Genomic DNA, 25,663 nt, shown 5'->3' with positions numbered 1-25,663 from the left:
AAATACACAGTCAGAAAAACCCAAACAGACTAGTTATAAATTAAGTTTATTTAGAAAATAATAAGTGCAACTTAATAGCTGCATCACAAACATCTCTGCACTCCCTTCAAGTACAGTGAAGGACATAAGCTTAATCAGATTTCAAATTGAAAATGAAGTCTGAAATACTTGGTGAAGATGAACTTTGGGTAACACAATAATACACTACATGTCTAGAGTTCTACCCCATATGTTGCACAATATAAATACAAATCCAGCAGCAATGGAACAGAGCATAACATATGGACATACGTAAAGTATGGCTATTCGCTCTATATATCTGGTAAAATCATGAACACTGCAATAAACACACGAGACTGCAGAATACAGTACAGTGTGGAGCCTATAAAAACACCAAATCATTATAACTTAATACAACAACATGTTGGTGCTGGTGAATAATGTAACTTGGCCCCTAAACAAGTTTTATTTGCATTCACTGACTCAACGAATGGGCACACAAATAGATGCAATAAGTCCAGTGCAGACTGGATTATACTTGGGCAGGGGACAAACCATATAAATAGCTTTTTTGATACAACAAACTTTAGCACTGCAGAGCTACAATACGTGTGTAAATGAAGTATCCAACATTTAATGGATGCTAATTAAATGGCTATTTTGCTTTTGAAAAATAAATATTACAGTAAGATTATGTTTGCACAGTGTAATTAACGAGAGGAAGCTCCTTTAGCTACAAAAATGTACAGTAGCGTTCAATGACAATGGATTCATGTCATTTATGGCTTTTCAGAATCCATGTCTGGCTTTGGACTGATAACATTAACCTGTTTCATCACATGAATTCACAGTACTGTGCTTTATTCTCTTAATGAACGGTATTTATGGATTATAGAAAATTACTTGTTTTAGATAAGATTTTACTCAAAGAATAATCTAGAAAATATTTTTCCCCAGCCTGCTACTTGCTGTAATGTTTCACTTCAAAAAAAATTGTGCTATTTCAACAGCTGGGTCTCCCCAAGTAAGGTTGCTTTTTCCCTTTACATTCTGAGTTTGTCCAGAGTTGGCATTAAACATTATCAATACTTATTCATAAATTATTTTAAAAAATGCATGCATATATCACAAAGTACAAAAACCAACAAAATCCTTTAAACAATGTAAGAACAAAACTGAGATGCTAATGGCTTATACAGCCCTGTAAGTGCTGTTAGTTGGTATTCTCCTTTGTTGTAATGGTGACCAGCTGCTTAGCAGCCTTGGCAATGTCATAAGCACATTGGATGACTTGCTGGGTGACCAACTGCATATCCGGTCCTGGGCAGCCCTCTGTAGGCACTGCCTTCCTGCACTCGCACTGAAGCCGGTATGCACTGGAGGTCAACAATCGCAGAGAGCCTCTCACAGTCTCAGAGCGTGGCTTCTGCAGTGAACATTGAAAATCTTGATATTCACAAAAAGTCTGTGTTTTACAATTAACTGATTTACGGAAAGAGCAAATCAATAACAACTTCAATGACTTTGCTGGCCAACAAATGAGTGTCACCAGAACCTTCTTCGATTTGTCTATCATAATTCTTTTAACAACATGCATACTATTATACAAGAATATGTTTACTTAATGCACAACAACACACCATGCATTAAAAGAAAAAAACCCCAATTGCTTCTTAGAAATAAAAACAACTAAAATAGTACTGAAAATATTGCATTTTAAACCTGAGTAGTTGTGCATGTAAAGGCTTCGAAAAAAATTGAAATCTAGGGATCTATTCTCTCCAAGCAAATTATAGACCAGGCTCTTTTCGTACCTTGGGAAAGAGTGAAGCCATTTCTATTACAGCCACATGTATTCTTTCTGAGCAGGGTATGAAGCTGTGAGGAGAAGATATTTGTTGTTGAGTTCAGTATATGCCACACTGACAGAAATATCAAAATTATTAAACATTAATTACATGCTAGTAAACTTAGAGTGTAAGGCACATTATGTTCACAACACACCGTGCACTGTCCTCTTTAACTTGAGGTTATGCAACTGCAAAACATGCCATTTCACTTTGCACATATTTCGAGCATTCTAAAAACATGGCACTACAACATATTTTTGTTTTAAAAAATATACTTTTACAGTATAAACATCAAATTGTTACAGTACATCAACATGTTACATCAAAACTCTGAACTCTGTATCAAAAGCACAAGCACAGCATAGATGTAACTTTAATCAACTAACTGACAGCACTTCAAGAGTAAAGACACTGAATACATTCGAGAAACAGAGACAGTTTGTTAGAAGGTGAGACACAAAAAAGGGTGATGTAGAAACTGTGTGAGGAGAGGAAAAGAAAACTGTGCCTGGGAGGCAGGGACAGAAGCCAGAGTACCAGGAGGTGGGGTCAGGGGACCGAAGGTTGAGCGGCTGAAGGGCAGGGGGGGCCTTCTCAGCCCAGGGCACCAAAGTGCTGAAACATCCCAGGCTGTGCCTGAGCCGACGCACACCTTCACGCTCACATGGTCTGTTCATGGAAGGGAGGAATGGGGAAATGGGAACACCAAAACAACATCATAACAGCAGAGCAGGGTGAAGTAGAATGAGTGAAAGACTGAAGACAACAGAAAAAGGGGAAATGGAGGTGGAGGTGAACTAAACATAACAGAGTAATGATGAATTTAAGAGTTTCAGTTTAAAATGGAGGCAAAGAAATTAAAGCTATAAAAGACCTCAAACAGTTAAAGCAAGATACATTTTCTTCTCTGATTCTGACCTGTCATGCTTGTTCTCCTGAGCTGCTCGCAACAGATCTTGGATATTCTTGGTGATTTGCTCAGTTTTGCGGATGACATCCTCTGTACGGGGGAGCTTGGAGTCCGACTCCCTCTCCATATCCTCCACCTCCGGGATAGAACTGCCCTCCCCCACCCAGCCACTGCTCCGCAGCCTCCCTCTCCTGGACAAGCTGCAGAGGGAAAATAACACGAATCTATGTCTACTGCCAAAATCCTGCTTATTTATCTTACGCTAAAGACAAAGCAGTATGTAATTTAACCTGAAAACCAGACCCCTTTAAACTGTATTTAGAAGTCAGAGAACAAACCTATTCTTACCCTGAATCATCCATTTCAGAGTCATTGAATGTGTTGTCATAGTCACTTTCTGGCATACTGATTTGCTTCTCAAACTTTGAGGCCTACGGGAAAAAAAAAAAAAAACACAAAAAAATGTGTCATGTGTGGGACATCACTGAAAATATAAACCTCCAACAGCTCTCGTGACATCAAAATATCATGTCAAATTCAACAAGAAAGAACAAAAACATATTGTTAATGTACTCATTGATGTTTGTTATGGCAACATCAAAAAGTACGACAGCTTTAATAAAAACTGTTAAAGCGATGCAGACAATTCTGGATAAAAGGCCAATAAAGCTGTGAAGCAAGAGGACACAAACCAGTAAAGGCATTTAATTTAGGATTAGTAAAACAGATTATGCAGAGTTCAGATATAATGCTGACTTATTTCAAACTGATGTCATCTTTATCAAATGTGACAATATATTTATGGGTAAGAACACCTTTAATAGTATAGGATCAAGCAGTAAAAAAAGATATTCAGCAACAGGTGACTACAAAACATTATATCAGACCCACAGCACACAAGCTTTGCTCTTTCTTCAAATTAAAAGAAAGTAGCCCAGACAGAGTCAGTATTTGAGGAAAGCAGAATGGGGTTCAGATGAGCTCGGAAATAAAACAAAATCCCACATAACACAACTGTTCATTGTATTGGGCAAAATAGAAAAGTCTTATCTTCACACTACATGGGGTTCATTGTGAGCTGAGGTGTTTACTGTAGCTTAACTTTATGCAGATTTACTATGAAACTCAAAACTGCGTTAATAAACAGGAAGTATACACAATCAAGTTCATTCAAGCCAAAGTCTTATTGTACAACATGCCCACACGGTTTCAGTCGACGAATTAAAACAAAAACCTCCACTTGTGTGCAGTGCAAATGCAACACAGTATGCAAAAGCTTGTCTCTGGGAATGTGATTAGCTCATACATGTTTAGATAAGTCTTTGTTTTGAATTAACAAAGTATTCATCTTTTTAGATTATAAACAACTCAATGATCACTGCAGTTTGGAGGAAGTGAGAGCACGCTGTAGGAAGTTACTTTACAAAATGGCAAAGCATTTGGTAGAGACAGTACAAACCACTTCTCCTTATACAAAGAGTTACTCATATTCAAATTTTAATTTCAGTAAGTAAGAGGTATACAATATGCTTAAATAATTCAAATTTGGTTCCTTCCTTTTAGGTGGTTGATTTATAAAAAGGAAATCCTTGTAACGGTCACATTTTCCCACAACATCTGCTAGAGTGGTTCTGGAGCAAAGAAAGAATGCGTTAAAATGATGAAATGCTGCATCCGAAATTACGTGTTCTGTTCAAAGTTCAGTGTGCTGCCACAAAGATTTTGTTTTTGAAAAACCTCACAATTCCACTTGTTTAGCTGTGCAATGAGGATGTTGTAGATGAAGACCGGTATCGGATGGCGAATGCAGCCAGTGGAGCATTTGCTCATGCAGCAGGGCACATAAGGAGCAGCATATGGAGGACAGAGGATTGTGAGGGAGGAGGAAAAGGAAGAAATGGTAAAGGGCTTGAAGTGGACTTGGTGTCGCACAAGGTGTGGACCAAGTATGTACTTAACCTTTTGAGTACTTTCGTCCTTTGACCAAGACAGGGTAGATGGAAATGAGGGGAGAGATGAAGAAGTCATCACAAAAGCTCCCCTTTCATTCTAAAGACAGGGTTAAAAATCACAATTTACAGACATGGATTTTTTTTTAAATTACCCATAGATGCAGTTGCAAGAGGAAAATAATGGCACTGTTTGCAAAGTTCTTTTGTTTACAAAAGTCAAACATATTTCTAACATGAAAAACACAGCCACTTATGATCTTTCATTTCTTTATGAAACACACCCATTCAATATAGAAAGTTATGGTGGAAAAAGCTTCAGTTGTCACTAAATGTCAACTGGAGTCAGGTCTTAGCAAACCTAAATTTTAATAGATTAAACAACAATAAAATGTGTAGTTTAGAACTACGTTTTGCATTTAGGCCAAAAGGTTTAATTTTGGTCTGATCTGACCAGAGCATCTTCTTGCACGTTTGTTTTGTCCCCCAAGTGGCTTCTCGCAAACTGCAAACGAGACTTCTTATGGCTTTCTTCTTGCCACTCTTCCATAAAGGCAAGATTTGTGGAGTGCATGACTATTAGTTGTCCTCAGGACAGATTCTCCGACCTGAGCTGTGGATCTCTGCAACTCCTTCAGAGTTACCAAGGGCCCCTTGGCTGCTTGTCTGATTAATGCTCTGCTTGCCCAGTCTGTCAGCTTAGGTGGACGGCTATGTCTTGGTAGGTTTGGAGTTGTGCCACACTCGTTACATTTTCTGATGAAAGATTGTACAGTGCTCTGTGATATGCTCAAAGCATGCCACACTTTTCAGATATTTGTTAAAAAAAAAAAATTAAATACAATTTATCATTTTCTTTTTACTTCACATGTACTACTACTTTGTCTATAACTTAAAATCCCAATAGAGCAATCCCAAATGTAATTGTAACCTGACAAACCGTAAAAAATTTACAGAGCTATGAATACTTTTTCAAGGCACTGTATAAAACCACAAGAGTGTCAGTGTGCTATTCACAAGAAGCATCATCTGAGCTCAGCCATGCTTTGCAAATAAGAGATCTCAGCATACCTACAATCAAGAATTGTTGAGTTGTTGTTGCATGCAGCTGAAAAGGGTTACAGAGTAATTGCTAAGACTTTAGATATTCATCACTCCATTAATGGAGAAATTTTGGTGCTGTGACTCTCCATGGAAGTGAATGCCCAGCCAAGATGACTCAAAAAGGTACACTGCAGAAAGAATCCTATAGTAGTAGTAGTATAGTATAGAAGGATTCACTGGTTCAACCAGTTATTAAACACTGTTACCTTTACTTTTTCTACTATTACTTTGCATGTTTCATGGGTGTATTTAATAAACTCATGAAAGATCATGACTCTTAGAAATAGTTGTTGACGTTTGACTTCGGCGAAGATTACATCTCATGTAATGACCAATTTATGCAGAAAACCAAGAAGTTGAAAACAATGCCATTAGTTTTTCTTGCCACTGTAGAAACTAAAAAGCGAGAGGTGAGAAGATGTTCCACTAATCTCTTCAGTTTAACCTGTATATCGTGAATGGAGTGATGAAAAAAAAAATATCTGTGAATGATCATTAACATCCTGATCAGACATATCCTCCTACATTTTTCTCTGATCTCCAAAACAATTCTGTTCTGAGCAGTGTCTTGACTGGGGAAAACAAAACAAACTAGGATTCTCAGTGCCAATTTTAACCATAATCCGAACAGTTGATAAAATAAAGTGAATGATGTATGAATGTACCATGCATTACAAAAACACAGATTATTTGTATGTTTTTTTAATGCTTCATTGACACACAACACAGTACAAACCTTCAACGTTTATCATAGTACCAACATTCTTTTACTTTTATAACCAAGTTTTATCTGGTTAACAAGCTGCAATCAAGAAAACAACAGATTCAGGTATGTGGAGATAAGAATCTTTCTACGCTTCAAAACTAAACGTAATGGGGTGTGTCTAAATGTATGACATTGTGCTTTTTGATGGTTCTCTGATGTAGCAAATGCTTCTCAGTGGCAAATAAGCCAGGAAAACTTTTTTTTTTTTTTTTTAAAAAAGAGAGAAAGGTTTGCAGACAGGGTGAAGACATCAGGGGAAGTTGGAAACAGAGCAGTTGAGAGGAAATGGCAAAGGAGAGCAGGGAACAGGTCTTACTTACATGAGGTGGGAAGGGTTGCAGGGTGGGGATACCCTCCTCTGGGTAGGGGGTTTCTCCTTTAGGGAGATAGGGCTTCAGGCCTGAGCCGGTCTCATACATAGACATGGGCCGACTGGCCCGCACAGACTGCCGGCGTTTCAGGGCTGAGGGGCTGGAGGGGTCAGGGTAGTCTGAACCGCTGGGGATCTGATAGATATTGGTTGTGACCTGCCTCCTGAGAGATGTGTTCTCACATTGCAGAGATTGCAGCTGGAAGAGATGTCAGCAATACACTAAGAGGTGCTTTCAGCAAAGCAAGTTTTGTTTCCTGTCCTGATCCATTCTGTTTTTACAGCATACTATTTCAATTTTATCCCTCTGAATAATGGTACTACAGTATGCTGTTGTCAGCATTGTAAAAGTCACTTAATTCTGCCAATATTTTAATTTGGCAAAAATTAAACATATCATACAATTTGAGAATCTTTAAATACTTTGTTATTCCCGTGATCAGGTTGTCAATATTCGGACATCTCTCTCTTTAAAAAACAACAAAAAAAACAACTGAGGTGCCTAGGTGACAGTAATTTACAGAGAAACTTAAAACTGATTACAGCAACACAAAGCATGCTGGAGAAACTATTTTATCAGCTTAGCATGGCTGCCCTCTCAGGAAAATGTAACTTAGTACTTCATTCATAAGAATAACTGTGCATACTAAATAATAATTGAGTATCCTTGTGGTATCCCTGTTCTTAATTACATCCAATACTCACTAGCTGGTGAAGAGGTAAATTCAAATAAACCAGATGTCACCTGAACCACCTAAAAATCACAGGAATAACAGATTGTGCATCAAAATGGATTTTTTTCTTTTTGTCTATAAATGCAAAGCAAGTGATAAGCAAGCAAAAGATTGTTGCACAGGTAAGCAACACAGGTGCAGTTGAAGATGTAGCTAGTGCAGACAGACTGACTTAAGTATTATGTAAAGATAAAAAGCATTCAAGAGTTCTTGAAGTCTAGAAGACCTTGTTAAGAATATACCTAATTAATGGAACTACATGCATTCAATGCAGAGAAATAAGAGACTTTGTGTACTGAACAGCAAAAGTGGGTAAGTCTGTACATTTGTAAAAACTGCCACCAATGTCATAACAAGCTGCATTTCCTGCACAATTTTCTGTTCCTGAATGTTTTCCTTTTTTCAAAAATCTGTTAAGCCATAATCATAGACCAGAAATGCAACAGTGCTGTATGTCTCCTGCAGGTGATAGAATAATTTCTATTGCAGTCAATGTCATCTGCATCCTTATTCCAGCAGGTTTAACAAACATGAAAACAAATGTAACCTCGCTGTCAGTCATTTGACAAAATGAGTTGAGAACATGTCTGGAACCTCTCATTTTTATAATAATTTAGGTTTCACAAGACATTGCCAAGTTGAACCACAACACATGCATTTGTGCCTTATCTCAAACATAAGGGTGTAACACCTAGAAATCTATACAGTTTGATTTAACAGGTAATAGCAATCCAGTATGCTTATGTTCAAACTAAACCAGAAAACAATAAATCAATTTATACTAAATGTGTTTTACCACAAACAGCTGGAGATCATCCAAAGACATTCTATACAGTAAACACTGTATAATGTATGTGATGAGGCACACGCAATTTCAGTTAGTCACTGTGTAGTCAAAAAGCGATTAAAGGAAAAAAAAAAAAAAAAGAACACTGTTAATTATATCATGCTTTTTAAATAAACATGCTTGTTAGTAACATTAAATAGCAGAGCTTTTACTCTAATTTATATATAACAAAAATCTATGAATAAACAATTTCAAGCTGGAGCAAAGATACATATGTTAAAATTATAAATCAAACTAAAACAAGACAAAAATAATCTCCAGTTAACATTCAAGCTTTGAAATTGATCATGCTGGTCTAAAACAGAAGGTGGACCCGAGCAGGGTGCCACAGCAGCCTTATATCTATTCAGGAGGCTTGGCCCTCTTTACAAGCCACAGGCTGGGCCTCAACACCACAGAGAAAGAGAAGAGCTCTGCTGACCGCTGTGGCCTCTACTCAGTCCAGCCCCCAGGGTTAGTGATCTTATTGGTGGAGCACGGTGGATACCTTTTTCTGCATCAGCCTGAGCTCATCACTCAAGTTGTTGTTCGCTTTCATGAGATGCTGGATCTTGGTTTCGGAGGCAGAAAGTGCATTTTTCACATCCAAGTATTCTTGCATAGTAATAGGGCCATCTGAGAAGTCAGAGTCCAGACTCTGTTAGAAGGAAAGATATAAAACAGAATAGTTAGACACACCTGAAGAAGTTTTTTTTTTTTAACCAAAAATTATTTAAATTGATCTCATGGTACCTTGGTCCTATCTCCTTTCCTCAAGGGGAGCTCCTGATCTGTATCCTCATCAGAGGCCACACTATCGTAGTCAGGCTGATCATTTTCTTGGCTTTCACTACCATGTCTGACAGCCACACTCTTCAGAATATGTTCAACATTTTCTGCAATGAAGGGACATGAAGATGACTCAGTGTCACCTTTTAAGTCTCGACTGAAAACGCATTTTTTTCTAATTATCTTTCCTGAGATGTGAGATTGTTTTTTTTTTTTTTTTAGTATAAATAGTATATTCTACCTATTTCACTTGATGTATTTTACTTTGTGCTTTTTTTAATTTTATTTATTTACTTATCTTTATTTTCCTTGTTAATGTACAGCACTTTGTTTGGCAGGTGCTTTTTAAATAAAGCAATTACTAATTTATTATTATTATTATTATTATTATTATTATTATTATTATTATTATTATTATTATTATTATTATTAATAATAATAATAATAATAATAATAAAGCTTACATCTCTGCTACAGGACATTTCCAGTGTCAGTACGATCACAAAATAAAGTTAACAAACACTGACCTCTGGGATGGGTGACTGAAGTCCCTTGTTGTCTGCGCTTAGCATCACTTAGTATGTCAATCACAAGAGTTGCGAACTCATGTGCATTAAATCGTGCAAGCTTTTGTCGTCCCTAATGAAAACGATTTAAAACTCAATTTAAAGTCACAATGGAAATAAACAAAGATACAATGATATTTTAGCATGGAATTTTTCTAAAGTCTTACCTGGTTTCGTGTTGATGAATACTCTGGATTCACAGGAAGAAAAGGCACCACTGTTGTCTCAGTTACCAGGGTACTGTGATTCTGTGTGGCCAACCACACTGCAAGTAACACAATGAGAATATGTATTTAGCAAAAGAATGATACTAGTTGTGTTAATCATCTGTTTAAAACTGCACCAAAGCTTCTTGGATTACAAAAGCTCAAAAAGCATTACCAGCATCCATCTCTCGTCTGTCCACCTCATCATACACATCCATGGCCAGCTCTTCAAATAAGTGATTGCTGAGCTAGATTAAAATAAGAAAATCATATTTTGTTCGAAGCAAGTCAGGAAGGGAAAAGGCTAAGTTTGAAACATCAACAATACTCACTGAATGTAGTTTCTTTTTTGCTGCTTTGGCCAGTTGTGACAAATCTGAACTGCTACAAGCAGAAATAAAACTCTCAAATATTTACTACCGAAATTAATTAGTAAACATAAATCATACATCTCTTTAATACTTACATGTTCCTTAGCCATCATAAGAGAGCAATAAAAAAGATAAAATTTAACATTTAAAGTGAAGACAACAGCAGTTGTTGTACTACAAAAGTCTGGAATTAGAGTTGAATGTTATGAGTTGTTTGCACAACACTTTAAATATTTGCTGCAATTACAAAGCTTCTGGGTTTGTCAACTACTTCACTGGGTCTGTTTCCTCCAATTCAGATAATAGATGCTACAGTGAGCTCAACAGCGTGTCAGAACAGGCCTCATAGCAAAAATACACCCATACACAGCTGCCTTCCAGCACTCCATTTATTGGCTCCATCCAAGTTAAACCCATTCACTTAAGCACACACTAATTCAGAGACATAACACTTAATATCAACTTTCAGCTTACACTTTCTTACCTGTCAGCCATTTGTGGGACAATGAAATGCTGGCCATTTTTATGATCTAAAAAGGAACAAGACATTTCTGGATGACTGGCAAAACTTATGGGAAATGTAAAACAATACTTGATCTAGATGTATTCAAACTGAAATTATTTTAACTTTAAGACTTTACTTTTCTTAATTATTGTTATTATTAATTAAGTTAAAACATTCAGGTCATCCACAGACACAGATATTGTTTGACCCATTTCTTTATACATACAGTCATTTATTTTTGTAGGTGTTTATGATTGTATACCTGGTTTTCTCCCACACAGATAGTATGCCAGGCGATCAGTAAGTTCATACTGAATCTCCACCAGTCTATCTGCCAGGTCATGATGGCCAGCTTCCCTACAAAAACACGTAAAAAAGATGAAACACTTTGAGGGTAAATTACTTAAATTATTACATTTTGTGTTTGAAATATAAATGATTACTGAAAATTAACTAACCTTGCATAATCAATGGGAGTTTTGCCATTGCTGTCAGGGGCTCCAGGATCTGCTCCATAAACAGTTAATAGTTCAATCTGAGACACTTGTCCTGCCTTTGCAGCTACATGCAAAGGAGTGTTTCCCTTCTCCTAGAGAATAGGTAATTGTAAAACCTCTAATCAATTGAAAAACCAATGCAAAAATGAAAATTAATGTATAACACATTAATCTTACTGGGTGAAAAAAATTTGCTTGTGCTCCCAGGGATAGCAACCTCAAACAGGTCTCCAGGTTCCCTGTGCGTACACTTGAGTGAAGTTGCTGTTGTTTAAAGTAAAAAAATAAATACATTAAAGAAAAAAGAAAAGAATAAATTAAATAATTGAAAGAAAAAAAACATCAACAACATATAATAATAATAATAATAATAATAATAATAATAATAATAATAATAATAATAATAATATCTGTTTTTTCCTAATCATTTGTAAAGAACATTTTTCTTTACCTTGCTTAGATCCTTGGCTGTCATGCTGTCATCCTCCCGGCAAGGCATGCGATGGACAAATGCCAGCATTTGATATTTGGCTCTTATGAAGTCTGATTTGTTTGGGCTTTTGGGAGATACATAAAATACAAAGGTTCAAAGGCAAAAAAGTAAATTAATTAGAAAGCAGCACATATTACCAGAGAAAGTTCAACATTTTTTGTTACGTATACAAAACAATAAAAAGTATTCCATAATTACTTTTAATCAACTGACTTACTGCAGTTTGTCCTGAGGGTTGGCCTTGCGTTTTCCACTCATCACAGATGCGGGGTCCAGAAGGGAATGCTCCCATATTGAATTTGCACCATTGCTGTATAATGTCTTGACCATCTAGGTGAAAGAAAAAAAGAAAAAAGAAAATAAATAAAATATTTAGTTTACACGTTTCATTTTTTTTAGAACGCTGTTTTTTTTTGTAGAACACTGCCTGACTGTTAATGATTCCCTTGCTGAACAAAACCTTTCTATATCTGGACAAAATCAATAAACCTCAGTGGAGTCTAATACACAGCTGCTGTCACCACATTTATCTTGAGAAAAACAACATGCCTCCTGAATATAAAACCAGAGTATTACAGACTGTGTGCAAGGATAACATTACCTTAAGACCTTTCAGGAGAGACAACTGAGCTTGTGAGTGCCATGTTGCCATATGGGGTCATTACCTGTAGCTGCGAAGGAGGCCATGGTGTATGTGTCAGGTGGCGGACTTGGGAGCTATGTCTTCCCAAACTTCGATGAACACTGCAGCACTCATCACAAATCAACACACCCCTATTAACAGAGGCCCAACGAGGTTCTGAAATGGAAGAGAAGCCCACAAAAAAAATTCATGTGAGCTGCAGTGATCTAACCGACGGATCACAATTTTTAAAAGGTGGGGAAATGACAGAATGATGCCTTTAAATGCTGAGAGTTTACTGGAAGCATTATTTAGGATAATGTAACAGTTAGCACAATGTAGAGTACAAATATTACAGAAATTCAAGTAAGAATACTGTTTAACTTATTAACAAAATAGCTTAGGGTACATTGCTTTTAGACTACATGTGGACGGATACAGTAAAAGAAGAAAGAAAGAAGAGTGAAATACCAAATGCCAGGGTGTTCTGATAAGTGTAGTCAGAACACGCATTTAGGGCCTTTTAGGTAAAGCCTTGCATTGTGTAAAAAGGAAGTAAAGACTTGGGCTGAAGCACCTCAACCTTATTGTTGAGAACAGAGCTGCTTCCTCTTTCAAAACATTGTAAAAAATAGCCAAAAAATGCCGTCAAGAATTTTTGTGCTGCATACTGATCTATTTTTCACACTTCATGAAATTCAAATGTCACAGAATTGTCTTATTTGCTGTCTATGCTGAGACTCTTGTAACAGCAAACATCTCAAAATGAAAATACAGCAAATTCATACAACACTCTGATGGCCAGTATACTGTTGACCAGATTGAGCAGCTGGCACTTGGAGAAGACAGACTGTAAGTGCCTAAGCAGCAGCTGAGGTGTAGGAGTAACAGCTGCAAAGGTTGCTGGTCAGATTCTGGCACCTGGTCCCTCAGAGTCCCTTCCTAACTTAGTCTCCACCCAGACCTGAGTGCTGCTGAGATGGTTCTTTTACCCTTTCCTCAACAAGTGCTGCTAAATTTAATACCACATCTTGAAACTCTAAAAATATTGACACTCAACAACTGGTACCAGTCATATGGACATGCAAACCAGGTCAGCTGCTGTGGATATCTGGGGTGGGGGCTAGTTTGAATGTAAGATAAGGAATAAGGTACTAAAACTTGAGCAGTCCTGAATATTCTGCACACTGGTTCTTCTGCAACAGTAAAAGGGCAAAAGTAAATGAGCAAAAAAATACATTTCTGAAAAATGTAAGATCCACTGATGCAGTACATCACATTTAAGGCCATTTGTGGTGTCAAAGGAGAAATAAAAGCTTCTGCATTGAAAGCATGCGGTCAATTCACTAAGCATCCTGTTTAGCTTCCTGTGCCTGCTGAAAAACATCACGTCATTTCTGTATTTGTCGAACTTCTGAAAATACCTCAGACACAATGCAACTATTGTTCAGCTTTTAGTGTTTGATGGTAAAAGATTAATTCCAATTTAGTCACACTATTAGGAAATACAGATATTGTTCTAATGGCACACAGTTCTATGAGCGTGTCCCCAGTATTTCCTCCTCAGATGTCAGTAGAGTTAATGGTTCAATCCGAAATAAATACTTCAGACTTAGGGTGAGGGTGTATTTTTCTACAACACCTTTTAATCAATTGATGAGTTTTTATTATTACTTTTTGCCATTTTCAGAGGATTCAAAAGCCATACACTTTAGAGTACTTCTTGCAGTTACTGACAATCCGATTAATGCACAATAGTAAAGTGTACGGCTTTGGTTTATTGAGCCCTGGGAGCAAACGTCAATAGATATAAAAGCTAACTGCTAAGCCCGCAGGGATGGATTTACTTACCTGGAACACTGCAGTCAGCGCAGAGCTCCGTGTTTCGCATGCGTTTGGACATCTTTTATCGTTTTTTTTCTTTTAAAAGGAGCTGAGTGATATTTCCGTTAAGCTAATCATTGATTACTCCGAGCCTTCCGCGTTAGCTTAGTTACGCCGAGCTAATTACAAAACAACGACCCGCTACTTCATTTAAATGTAACTTTCCTCTTCGTTTTGGCTAACGTTTGCGTTACAACCATTATAATTAGTAGTCACCTGCTTCCTTGCAAGTTAGCTGACTTAGCACCTGACTAGCTAACTGGCCTGCTCCCGTTGGGTAGTTTAGTCGCTCCTGAGTGTTTGGTAGGCAGCAGCAGCAGATCTAACGTTACCGTTACAGAGACTTATAGCAAACCAAGTGGCAGCTGCTGAGACCGTGACCTTTTCTTATGGGACGGGTTGCCCAGATCTGGACCTCTCAGGAAATAGACTTGATATAATAACAACAATAGCATGATAGAGATAGCCTCAATTCCTCTTTTGCGTGGATGAGCAAATTCCAATGGTGACCCAGACTTTCACATATACAGTTAATAATACGACCCAAGTACAAAAAAATATATCTGGGGGTTAGGCAGTGCACAGCCTGACAGGCCAAAATGAGGGAACCTAAAACCCAAGTGGTGCCTACGCTGGGCTGCGAAAAAGTAAAAGTTTTTGAAGATGTTAATTGGACGTCATTATCTTAACAAACACTGATACATTAACAACAGCTCCTGCTCCCCCCGCCAGTTTTAAACAAAATAACAATAAACACTGAATCAATTGTATCATATAATGGAAATCCGGTGGATCAATTACACGGTGGTTTAACAACATTAGGCCCTAAACTTACGTCAACAGTGAAAACCTTTACAGGTTGTTACCATTAATATAAAATTATTATGACAGCTTATCCATGAATAAAATGATACCGAAATGCCAAATGTATTTTACATTAATGTTACGTGGCAGTACGCTGGGGGAAGTCCTAAATGTTTAACCATAGCTGTTTACCTCGAAAGAATCGATGGTTTTAATTTTATTATTTGACAAATCGAAGTGTGAATCATGTAGTCTGAATGTTTTTGCAACCCCCACCCCCGTGTGTACAAGTTGAATGGTTGCGTCTAAACTGGAGCAGACTATTATTGTTTTGTAAAGACGATGTTTTTGTTTAACGTTACAACAGACGTTTTCGCCGTGTATCGACCAAAGAAATGATTTGATTACACATAAATAACGTTTTCCTTTAAGTGAGCATGGTAATCTGTGCTAATGAGCTAATACTATTAGAGTTTGAGTCTGTTTGTATGTAGGACACCCCTCTCATTATTGGGTGCTACTTCTGTTACTTCCTTGTTCAAAAGTTTTATTTAGGGGAAGGCTCGGGGAAAAGTTGGTCACCTGTTTGGATAATTTCTGCATCGTTTATGTCAGCTGTTAAGGCTTTAGGGCAAATTTAACGTGCATTTTTTCGCAATTAGTCTATAACTCTTCCTCATGGCTGTCATTATTATAAGCAAGCTAACGTTACACTGAGAGGCTCCACAACAAGGAAGATGTCCACGGCTAACATTAGCGAAGACATCCGAGCGCGCTTTCCTCTGCACTCCGCAGTGTGGGAGAACGATTACAGAAAACTGGAAGAACTGATAACATTACCATCGGTTGGTGAAACATTTAGTATGTTGCTGACCCACACACTTATAGCTAGCTAGATCGAGCTACGAGTGAGATGTAAAATCTCCGTCGCAATCCAGCTAAAAGTAGGCCAGTGGTTTGGACAGATGCTCCGCCGTGTAGTCATTCAATCATTTAACATGTTAAACATCTGTGTAGACAAATGTTACCTACTTAAAGATCAACAGGTTTGGAAGTTTATGTTAAAATAAGTTCTCCACTACGAATTGATATTTTGATTCCAGTAATGTAATGTACGCTACAAACCCAGTCGACTCGATTAGAGTAACAGTGTTTCATTTGAGAGACTTGAACATTAGAAACGCTATAAGTGTATTTTGCACCTAAATGAAAAATTAACTGCGTTTTTATTGCGGTAAAAAATTGTAATGGTGATGTCCTGTCAACCATGTCACAGTGTAATCTAGTAAATGATTACGTATTGTTTAAGTAAGTATTGTTTTTTTTTTTTCAGATATATCTCTAATCACGTTTTCTGTATAGTAACTAGTCAGAGTTAATCTCGTCTATTGTTGTGCTGTAATTACCACGAACTATTTGCCTTAAATGTTACCAGTGTCACCACACCTAAGCAGTACGATTTATTTAAAGGCCGACATGCTGCTCAGCCTTGAAAGTGAAGAAATTATGACACCGTTTCTTATTATTAGGGACCTCAGTTACAAGTAAAAAGAGATTGCAAAGTTAAACCTGCTCTTTTATATAACAGGTTGTCATAACCATGCAACAATATGTAGTGTAACCAAGTGCCACATTTTATTACACATATAAAAGTGTGTGTTTCTCCTCATATTTCATAGAATGACATTGAGGCTGTGGATCCCAGAGGTCGGACACCTCTGCACCTGGCTGTGTCACTTGGGCACCTAGAGTCAGTGAGAGTCCTTCTGAGACACGGTGCTAAAGTGACCACAGAAAATGGCATGAATTGGACAGGTTAGTTATCAACTGTGACTGAACACACAAGGAATGCTATGACTTGTCTTGCGGTTTTGCTTTTTAAGGACTAGTGGATTGTTAGATCACTTACACACACTTTATCCCACACATCATCTGCGGTTAATGGGGTTCTTTATAGAAATGGATACACAATCCCCCAAATACAGTTTCACTATGTTTGGTTATTACCATCATCGTTGTGGTGTGTTTTGTTTTAATGGATCATTCCTACCCCTGGGAAACAGATGCTATTATCTAAAAGGGATTAGTTCATACTTCTTTGTGTTTGTGCAGTGTTGCAGGAGGCAGTAAGCACCGGAGATCCAGAGATGGTTCAGTTGGTGCTTCAACGCAGAGACTACCTCAAAGCTTCCACTGCTCTGGGAGGAGTGCCTGAGCTGTTGTCAAAAATCCGAGAGGTTTTACCTTAGACTTAAATTACTTAACATTATGTATTTTCTCGTTGTTTTATCTATTTCTACTTGTGTCTGAAACCATAGGATGTCACTGCTCTGCTCTTCTCATCCACAGTCTCCTGACTTCTATATGGAAATGAAGTGGGAATTCACCAGTTGGAGTAAGTTGTTTTGTGTGTGTGGATATACTTTATAGCTCTTTATCTAAGACAGGCTGGTTATCAGCAGCTTTATATGCAAAAGAGGAAGGCATTTAGGCATCTGATGGTGTTTTCAAATGCAGCCCTCTATGGTTTAAAAGCTACACAAAATACGTAATATTTGCAAGCCAGTGGCTTCACCAGGCCATAAAAAAACCTATTTTCCCTGCCTCTTGACTTGTGAAGCATTTGTTTTGGCCTAGTAATGATTCACACTGTTTCTCATGTACCAATACTTCTCTTGCCACTGTGGGACATTCAGATGCTTTTTTTCCACAGTCCCTCTTCTGTCCCGGGTTTGTCCAAGTGATGTTTGTCGTATCTGGAAAAGTGGCGCCAGTCTGCGAGTGGATGCTACTCTTCTTGGCTTTGAAAATATGACCTGGATTAGAGGGCGAAGAAGCTACATCTTTAAAGGAGATGGTGTGTGTGGTTTAACACTCTGATACAAAACAGTTTTGAGTTCTGTTTATGATCGACACTATTTTTTGGTGAAATGTTTTAAGGCTAAGATTTATTTACAGATTCATATGCAGAGTTGATGGAGGTGAACCATGATGACCAAGTAGTGGACACTGAACGCTTCAATATATCCCAAGAAATAGAGGATGTCACACTAGAGTCAATGCAACCAGGTGAACAAGAAGTTGCCAAAAGGCTGACTACACCTATTGTCAATACCTACTTGGACACAAAGGATATTGCATTTGAGAGGTGAGAGTCCAAATGTTTTATGTTGTCTTTTTTCTCACAACAGATGTCACAGCACAGATGTCACTTCCTTTGATTCACCAAAACAAACTCCACAGTGAAGACATATGTACTAACAGTTGACATCTGATGGCATCATCTCACTATATGCTGACATTTCACCATACCTGTAGAGCAAACTACTTGATGAAAACAGTTGATTGAGGCTATGGGGAACATATCTAAAACAAAAGCGAACAGCATAATGCAATAGCACTTACCTCTAAAATGACAGGAAAGTCAGATTGGTGATAGCCTCTCCGTGAGCTTTATATAATTTAAAGGCTACTTAAATTCTCCCGTATCTATGACCTGTTTCGCATTGTAGTGCACCAAACTGAAGGATATATTGGTGTTTTGTATTTTTTTTCCCTCACAGAAACAAGTCTGGCATATGGGGGTGGAGAACTGACAAAACCGAAGTGGTCAATGGATTTGAAGCTAAGGTTCACAGGAGTCACTGCCTTAAAACCATTGCATACTGTCAGTGAACATCATATAACCCATGTTTTAAAATATCTGACATTAGAATTTGGTTGTTCTCTCAGGTTTTTAGTGTGAACAATGTGAATGTTGTAATCAGGACGAGGACAGAGCATCTTACAGATGAGGAGAAATCAAGGATTAAAAGTAAGTACGAAATATTCTCAAACTGTACACAAATCTAAATTTGACTAAATGAGAGTCCTGAAGTTAGATGTTTTTGTTGTTGCTCAAAGGTGAAAGAAACATCCTGGAGTCTCTTCTAGGGACTGTGGAGCAGCACATAAGTGCACAAGGAGTAAGACATACATTCAGTAATTACATAAAGATTATATATTCTGGGGTGTCCTGGAAGGTGAATATTTACAGCACATGCAATATAACTGCACCAACCCCAGTTTGAGTCCCACTGGGGACCTTTGTTACATGTCATACCTTCTCTCTCCCCTGTGTTTCTTGTATATCTCTGCAGTGCCAACTGAAATGAAGGGTAAAAGACTGCCCCAAATTAAAATCCTTAAAAATGCATATTGTTCCTGCCTCACAGCTGATTACATTTGATTTCTTAACTTAATAGGATCTCACTCTTGAGTATGCAACCGCCACCAATCCCACTGCAATCACTCCAGAAGAATATTTTGATCCGAACTTTGACCTAGGGAACAGAGACATTGGCCGACCCATTGAACTGAGCATTCGGACACAGAAGTAATAACCTCATACTTTAATCCTTATAGCTCTATGCTTTTCTTATCATGAATTAAGTTGTGTGAACGTTTTAACACTGCTGTCTGTAATAACATCACACAGATTCAAAGGTACTTTGTGGATGAGTGAGGAACATCCTTTGTCCCTGGTGGAGCAGGTGACCCCCATTATTGACCTCATGGCCCGAACCAGTTCTCATTTTGCACGACTACGAGACTTTGTAACCCTAAATTTTCCTCCTGGATTTCCTGTTAAAATAGGTATTTGACTCTAGTAGGAGGCCTTTACAGTGACTACACTTAAAATTGCACTTTAATTGCTTCTGTTTTCTGTATTGTTTTACAGAGATTCCACTGTTTCATGTGCTGAATGCCAGAATTACATTTGGGAATGTAAATAAATGCAGTACTGAAGCAGAAGCAAACCCAACACCAGCAGCTACACCGACATCCTCTGAGGACAATGAGGAAACTGGAGGTAGGACTTTAGCCGATTTAACAACTGTATTCAGGTACAAACTGAATTTCTGTGAGTTCTAAACAACCTTTCTTTTCACTTGTTTTTCATGTGTCTAGAAATGGTCGCTTTTCAGGTGAGTCCCTTGGTGTTTCAGGTCCCTTTGAGTTACCACCGCAGAGGAGGCAGCCGGCACACACCCATGTCCAACAACGATGAGGAGCTACTGCAGTACGCTATCCATCAGAGTCTCCTGGAGTCTCGCAATTTCCCCGGTCAGGTCAGAACATGACTGCTGAGTTCCCTGGGAAATATGTCAGCATCGACATATCTGGTCTTTTTTGCCTCACTCTCTTCTTGTCTTTGTTGTTCATTGCATCACTTACAGTGCCGTTACCCCTAATATTTGTTTCATTGTAGGAGGGGAGCTGGGATGATGCTAATGGAGAATTCACTGATGTGATGCGAAGCAGCCAGAGTGACAGGTGGGACCACAGGTTAATATTGCTAGCATAGCAATTTGGTAAAAAGAACAGCCCTGACTACGTCCTAGTCCTACAGGGAATTAGATGACACACTATTATTTGTTAACTGCCCAAATGTGTCAGTACAAGCAAAGACGCAGATCTCAGTTTACCTGTCAATGTCATACCAGGAGTATCCCAGAGGGGGTGCTAGTGGAATATGAAGACACTTCCAGCCCTTCCAGCTGCATCTCCGCCTCTAGCCCTGACTCCGACCTCCGCTTGGCCATGGAGCTCTCTGCACAAGCTCGGGAAGAAGAGGAGAGGGTGCGGAAGCAGGAGGAAGAGGAGCTGGAGAGAATATTGCAGCTGTCACTCACAGAGAAGTAAAAGGAAAAAGAGGGAATAATAATTTAACTTTTCCAGATCCAGAAGCAACCACCACACCTCAGTATTCCTTTCCAACCACACGCATCTATGCAACCACAGATTTCTGTCTGTAACAGATCATCATTCTTGAAAACAATGTCAAACTCTCGGTATCCAATATTTTCCAAAAGGTATTTTTGGTAAGAGCGTACTCCTTTATATATTTCTATCTCTGCAAAGTGTGTCTACATCCCAAAGCTTGATATATGGACTCTGAGATAATTTCAGGAGGGTTCTTATTTATTTATTTATTTTTTCAATACAGGGGTGTGCGTGTGTAGATCATGTCAATGTCTGGAATGGGTTCAAATTAATTTAATTAAGGTTCTTTAGACAAAAATGTTTGACCACTCAACCATGAGGTAATTTCATGTACATGGCCTAAATATGGCATTTATGGCCTAGCACACTTTTGTTTTTTTCTGTTCTCTCTTATTTTAGAAAGCTATACAATAGAAAGCTACTAGTACTTCACTCTGAAGTCTTCCTGAGCAGTCTCTTTTTTTGAGGACTGAAGGTTCACTGAACAATGGAAATCTCAGGGTTCCAAATTTACACATTTCCTCTCCACTATGGAATTAGTTAGTTAATCAATTGTAAAATTTCTGGAAATTGTAGCATAGTAAATGTTTTTGGTGCACAGTTATTTCACTCATGAATATCATCCTATGCCGTAACAATGTTAATATGGAAATTTGGGTTCATTGAGTCAAGATCGTAAACTTCCCTGTAAGTAATGAATGTACACTCTACAGAAGTATAAACAGAAGCATGTTACCTTTAAAGCAGCTGCATAGTCATAACTTTTATACAACAAAGGATGGGCCTTTTTAATTCTTGGCCTGATTTTTTTTTGTGAACATTTTTTCAGATCTTATCATGAGAAAATACTAAACTTTTAACATTTGTCACTGAGAAACGTCAAGCATTATTACCTCAGTTCAAAATGCAATAGCTGAGACCAATCTGTCTGTGGATTTACAGCTGTGTTGCAGAGATTACTTCAATTCTTAAGAGCAGTCTGCCTTTTGTAGCCACAAATGACTCTAGACCTCTGAGCAGAAGAGAAGAAGGTATAGACTTGAATGTCAAGCACGCCTGCCATATATAAAATTAGTTTCGTTAGCATGTGCCAACGAGCTGCTTTGCTATGATTAAAACGTTTGACGGAGGTGGGGAGTGGAGCCACTCTAACTAAACTTTTTGAACAGAATTTTTTTATTGTTATTTTTGTAACTTAAAAACACAGCGGTTTTATTTGTACCTCGAGTGACATGCGTTTACCATTTATAGTTGATTTCACTGACAACCAACCACTTATTAAAGGTTTCTCTGCATTGCTGTGTCTGACTTTCAGGGGCTTTGGCAGAATAACTGCTAATTTTAACGATCAAGTTGCCAAACTGTTGAACAGTCAACTTTAAAAAGGCTGGCTTTGGTTAATTTAACGCAGATGTTTTTTTTTAACGGACCGTTCCAGCTGCAGATTTTTTTAATATGTTACAAATTTTAAGAAAATGTCTGTTTCAAAATGTTTTTAAATAAAAGCACTTTATTTCCATGAAGACTAAATTTGAGTTAATTTGCTTTGTTTCATGTAAAAGCTTTTATAAGCAAACTACATGCACCTCATGTTTTAAAGTTTGTACAATTTTACCAACCCTAACCCTGCTAAATATTAAAAAAGCTCTACAGTAAACTTCAAAAATTTATAAACCACCTAATGACAGCTGGGGATCAGCTCCAGAACCCTAAAACACTTGACAGGATAATTGGTCATGTTTGTCAATATTTAGACAAATATGAGTGATCTTCTGGTGTAATTGATGTAGATTTAAGCAGTGACGACTCCCACTTTAAAAGCTAATTCATTTCCATCTAATTTTGTTATTGTCACACAATATAAAATTGTTTTGCAGGCCTATGTTTTACTTCAACAGATTTATACATTTAGAAGCAAAACAACCACTTAACTCTACTCCCTCAATTTTGCCAAGGAGTCTCAATCAACACTACAAACTAGTGGTTTGAGTAAAAACAATCGCAAGTCTGTGTCAAATTATTTATCCCATTTAATAGCTGCAGAACTTAAGGCTTATTAGCCTTATTTCCATAAGAGGCAACTACATACACTGAGGTGTGAAATACTTTAAAATTAAAAATCAAATGTGACACACATCTAGGCTTAATAGGAGCAATGAAAACTAACAATGCCAAAATAGGCAAACAATTTCTATTAATCCTATTTAATCCCTTTGTTAACAAAAGTCAGAATGCTTAGAAGAAATAGTTGTAACCCATCTGAACATACAGTAATTCTTAAATGGCCTGATGTATTTAAACCCCAGTTAATACATTATTGTGCAGTCTGGGTGTGCAACATTTCTTGTTCGCCGGCGGGTGGCGCTAGTTCAATCTGGTCCCATCAGGAGGTTGCAGGTGTCACTTTGTAAAAGACGACACCACATTTGTTCCCAATCCTCCAGGTTCAGGAACAATTGTCCAGATCAGTTTCACCGACGGTTCAGTGGTTTGTAAACACAGATTGCCATGATAAGCATCAGCACCATGAGGACAGCGAGGACACTCCCAAGAGTGACTGTGGGGGCAAAAACACAAAACGGATCACAACCATCATAACTGGTGCTTTTACTACCAATATAATGTTCCCATTATATTACCACTTAGTCCGTATGAAATAAGAAACAAAGCGACACCCTATCAAGATCATTGCTGCCTGTGCTGACAGGCCTAGTTTTCACATCAGATCTCACCTAAATTCTGCTTCTCTAAAACAACATAAGCTCTCTCGGTCAGTTTGGAGTCCTCGGGTTGTCCATTAACGAAAACGCTAAAACACATTATTACAGCTTGTGAGATGAGATGCAACATCATATCAAGCGATGGAGGCTGGTGGATGGTGATAGTGATGAAGAAGAAGATGATGATCAGAGTGAGGCGCTTCTTCTTCCGCTAATCGGGCTGGGTCCTAAGTCCGCTGTATTTTTGTAGTGACTCTTAAAAAATGAAAGGATTAGTTGGCGTGTTAATAATTATTGCACATTTAACGTTTGGTAACATTTTATCTTACGGTGCAATTATTTTCTGGATTAAGCTGGGTAACTTGGTGCTAGTTTCTTCATTTTTTTCTTTTTCAAGTAATAACCTAAATATTTATTTATTCACAAATAAATTGTAATCTTTCTTACTGTTGAATATACCTAGCCACGTCTCTGATCCTCTCCAACTTTTATCCTGCATCCAATTAGTAACACTAAATTTAAAATAAATTGTTACCTATCTTTTAAAAACCTGCCAAAATATCACGTGTTTTGATTTATTACATTGAAAGCTTGTTGCTTATGGCTGTTGTTTATACCAAACAATTAAGCTACATTTTTCATCATTTTCTCATAATTTATTTCAACCAAATTGTTCATTTTTCAGCCAAAAATCAAAAGTAAAAAGAAATTACACTTGGTCCTAGGCATTTGTTATTTGTATCAGTTGACATATGACTGCAACAAACAATTAGGTTATTTAAACTATTAATCAATTTGATGATTATGTTCCAAATTAAGCCATTAAGAAGTAATTGTCAATATATTGACATATATATACATATTGACATAACAATATTTTTGAACACATTTCACAGAGCGGAAAGACATTTAGTTTATTATCATGTTGAACTACAAAAATCAGAAAATGTTCACATCTGAAACAAACCAGAGAATTTATATTTCTAGTTCTTCTTCTAAAAATAATAATAATTATGATTATTATTTTTTATTATTTTTTATTATATTTTATTTGCTATGTCAATTAAAATCCCAAACTTCTACACATCAGTGTGTGTAGCCTGTATCACATTTTCTGCTTCTGAAATGTCAAAAAGCAACAAAGAATATAAAGGTCAAGTTCTTTAGGGTTATATCCGTAATAATTATGATGTGTGACTGATATACTTCATCCTGTATAGAACTTAAAAGTTTACACCATAACAAACAGTATAGCTCCTAATTATATGCCATTGAAACTTAATGAGTGTAAGGAAATGTCACTCACGGTGGCCTGAAATTAAAAGTGGAGGTTTCCTGGATAAATTGATACCAACAAGAAAACATTTCATCACATTCCAGCTTAAGTAAGTAAGAAAAGACACGGACAGGCTTGATATGTTTAATTTAAGTTTCACTCTTTTTAGTTGTTATGGGAATGTCATTTGTTTTAATCATCCCCTGTTAGTTCATCAGGATTCTTTAATCACAGGGCAAATTCTTCTTGTCATTACATCATGCCACACAAATAACTGCTTAGACCTATACAGACTTATACAGTACATTGAACGTCAATACAGTTAAAAAAACAACAACAACCGGACTATGCAGACAGCCAAGACTGTCAAACAATTAGACTTAATACTAGCTATTTCAATTCAACATAAAGCTTTTGTTCTTTTATTTTGACAGTAAGGACTCTTGGATAAAATGTCTAACAGAACACCTACAAAATTCATCAATGTCCCTTCATCCTTAGCTATAGTTTGAATTTGGTACCACAATGAGAAACTGTTTATTTAAAATAACCACACATGTACTGTATGCCATGTTTGTTGGTTAACCCAGGGAGTTGTTTAACGGCAAGGGCAGCACAGTGGTGGTGTGGTCAGCGCTGTTGTCTCACACTTAAG

At 37.5% G+C, this 25,663-nt stretch overlaps 2 protein-coding genes and 1 long non-coding RNA gene across 16 annotated transcripts; 1 reads left to right on the top strand and 2 right to left on the bottom strand.

Moving 5' to 3' along the window:
- Positions 1–27: 27 nt before the first annotated feature.
- Positions 28–14,954, bottom strand: git2a (G protein-coupled receptor kinase interacting ArfGAP 2a). Of its 12 annotated transcripts, none has more exons than XM_067519947.1 (21): positions 14,659–14,944; positions 12,602–12,735; positions 12,154–12,266; positions 11,895–12,000; positions 11,621–11,707; positions 11,405–11,535; positions 11,209–11,303; positions 10,926–10,971; positions 10,403–10,454; positions 10,246–10,318; positions 10,032–10,129; positions 9,826–9,937; positions 9,263–9,405; positions 9,018–9,167; positions 6,900–7,148; positions 4,720–4,809; positions 3,109–3,191; positions 2,769–2,960; positions 2,388–2,519; positions 1,815–1,878; positions 28–1,426 (listed from the first exon to the last, which is right to left on the bottom strand). In XM_067519947.1, the coding sequence occupies exons 3-21, from the start codon at positions 12,264–12,266 to the stop codon at positions 1,214–1,216; spliced, it is 2,229 nt and encodes a 742-aa protein (XP_067376048.1). In that variant the 5' UTR covers positions 12,602–12,735; positions 14,659–14,944; the 3' UTR covers positions 28–1,213. The 12 variants fall into 12 exon arrangements, with proteins under 12 accessions (XP_067376048.1, XP_067376045.1, XP_067376052.1 ...); XM_067519944.1 differs by having other exon boundaries at positions 14,410–14,941; XM_067519948.1 differs by having other exon boundaries at positions 1,288–1,426; positions 2,359–2,519; positions 14,410–14,937.
- A 622-nt stretch (positions 14,955–15,576) lies between these two features.
- On the top strand, positions 15,577–22,542 carry ankrd13a (ankyrin repeat domain 13A). Of its 3 annotated transcripts, XM_067519960.1 has the most exons (16): positions 15,578–16,091; positions 16,523–16,554; positions 16,926–17,061; positions 17,359–17,483; positions 17,596–17,641; positions 17,960–18,103; positions 18,205–18,394; positions 18,810–18,876; positions 18,979–19,060; positions 19,150–19,211; positions 19,491–19,621; positions 19,724–19,881; positions 19,967–20,098; positions 20,197–20,357; positions 20,498–20,574; positions 20,733–22,542. In XM_067519960.1, exons 3-16 carry the CDS (start codon positions 17,049–17,051, stop codon positions 20,929–20,931), a joined length of 1,587 nt encoding a protein of 528 aa, XP_067376061.1. In that variant the 5' UTR covers positions 15,578–16,091; positions 16,523–16,554; positions 16,926–17,048; the 3' UTR covers positions 20,932–22,542. The 3 variants fall into 3 exon arrangements, with proteins under 3 accessions (XP_067376058.1, XP_067376061.1, XP_067376059.1); XM_067519957.1 differs by lacking the exon at positions 16,523–16,554 and having other exon boundaries at positions 15,577–16,091; XM_067519958.1 differs by lacking the exon at positions 16,523–16,554 and having other exon boundaries at positions 15,579–16,091; positions 20,498–20,562.
- A 482-nt stretch (positions 22,543–23,024) lies between these two features.
- Positions 23,025–23,951, bottom strand: LOC137135622 (uncharacterized). Its single transcript, XR_010915472.1, has 2 exons — positions 23,745–23,951; positions 23,025–23,569 (listed from the first exon to the last, which is right to left on the bottom strand). It is a non-coding gene; the product is annotated as an uncharacterized lncRNA (long non-coding RNA).
- Between the last annotated feature and the right edge of the window lie 1,712 nt (positions 23,952–25,663).

The sequence above is a fragment of the Channa argus genome, chromosome 11 (assembly GCF_033026475.1).
Source record: "Channa argus isolate prfri chromosome 11, Channa argus male v1.0, whole genome shotgun sequence".
Classification (NCBI taxonomy): domain Eukaryota; kingdom Metazoa; phylum Chordata; class Actinopteri; order Anabantiformes; family Channidae; genus Channa; species Channa argus.
This window is presented reverse-complemented; position numbering and strand designations above follow the sequence as displayed.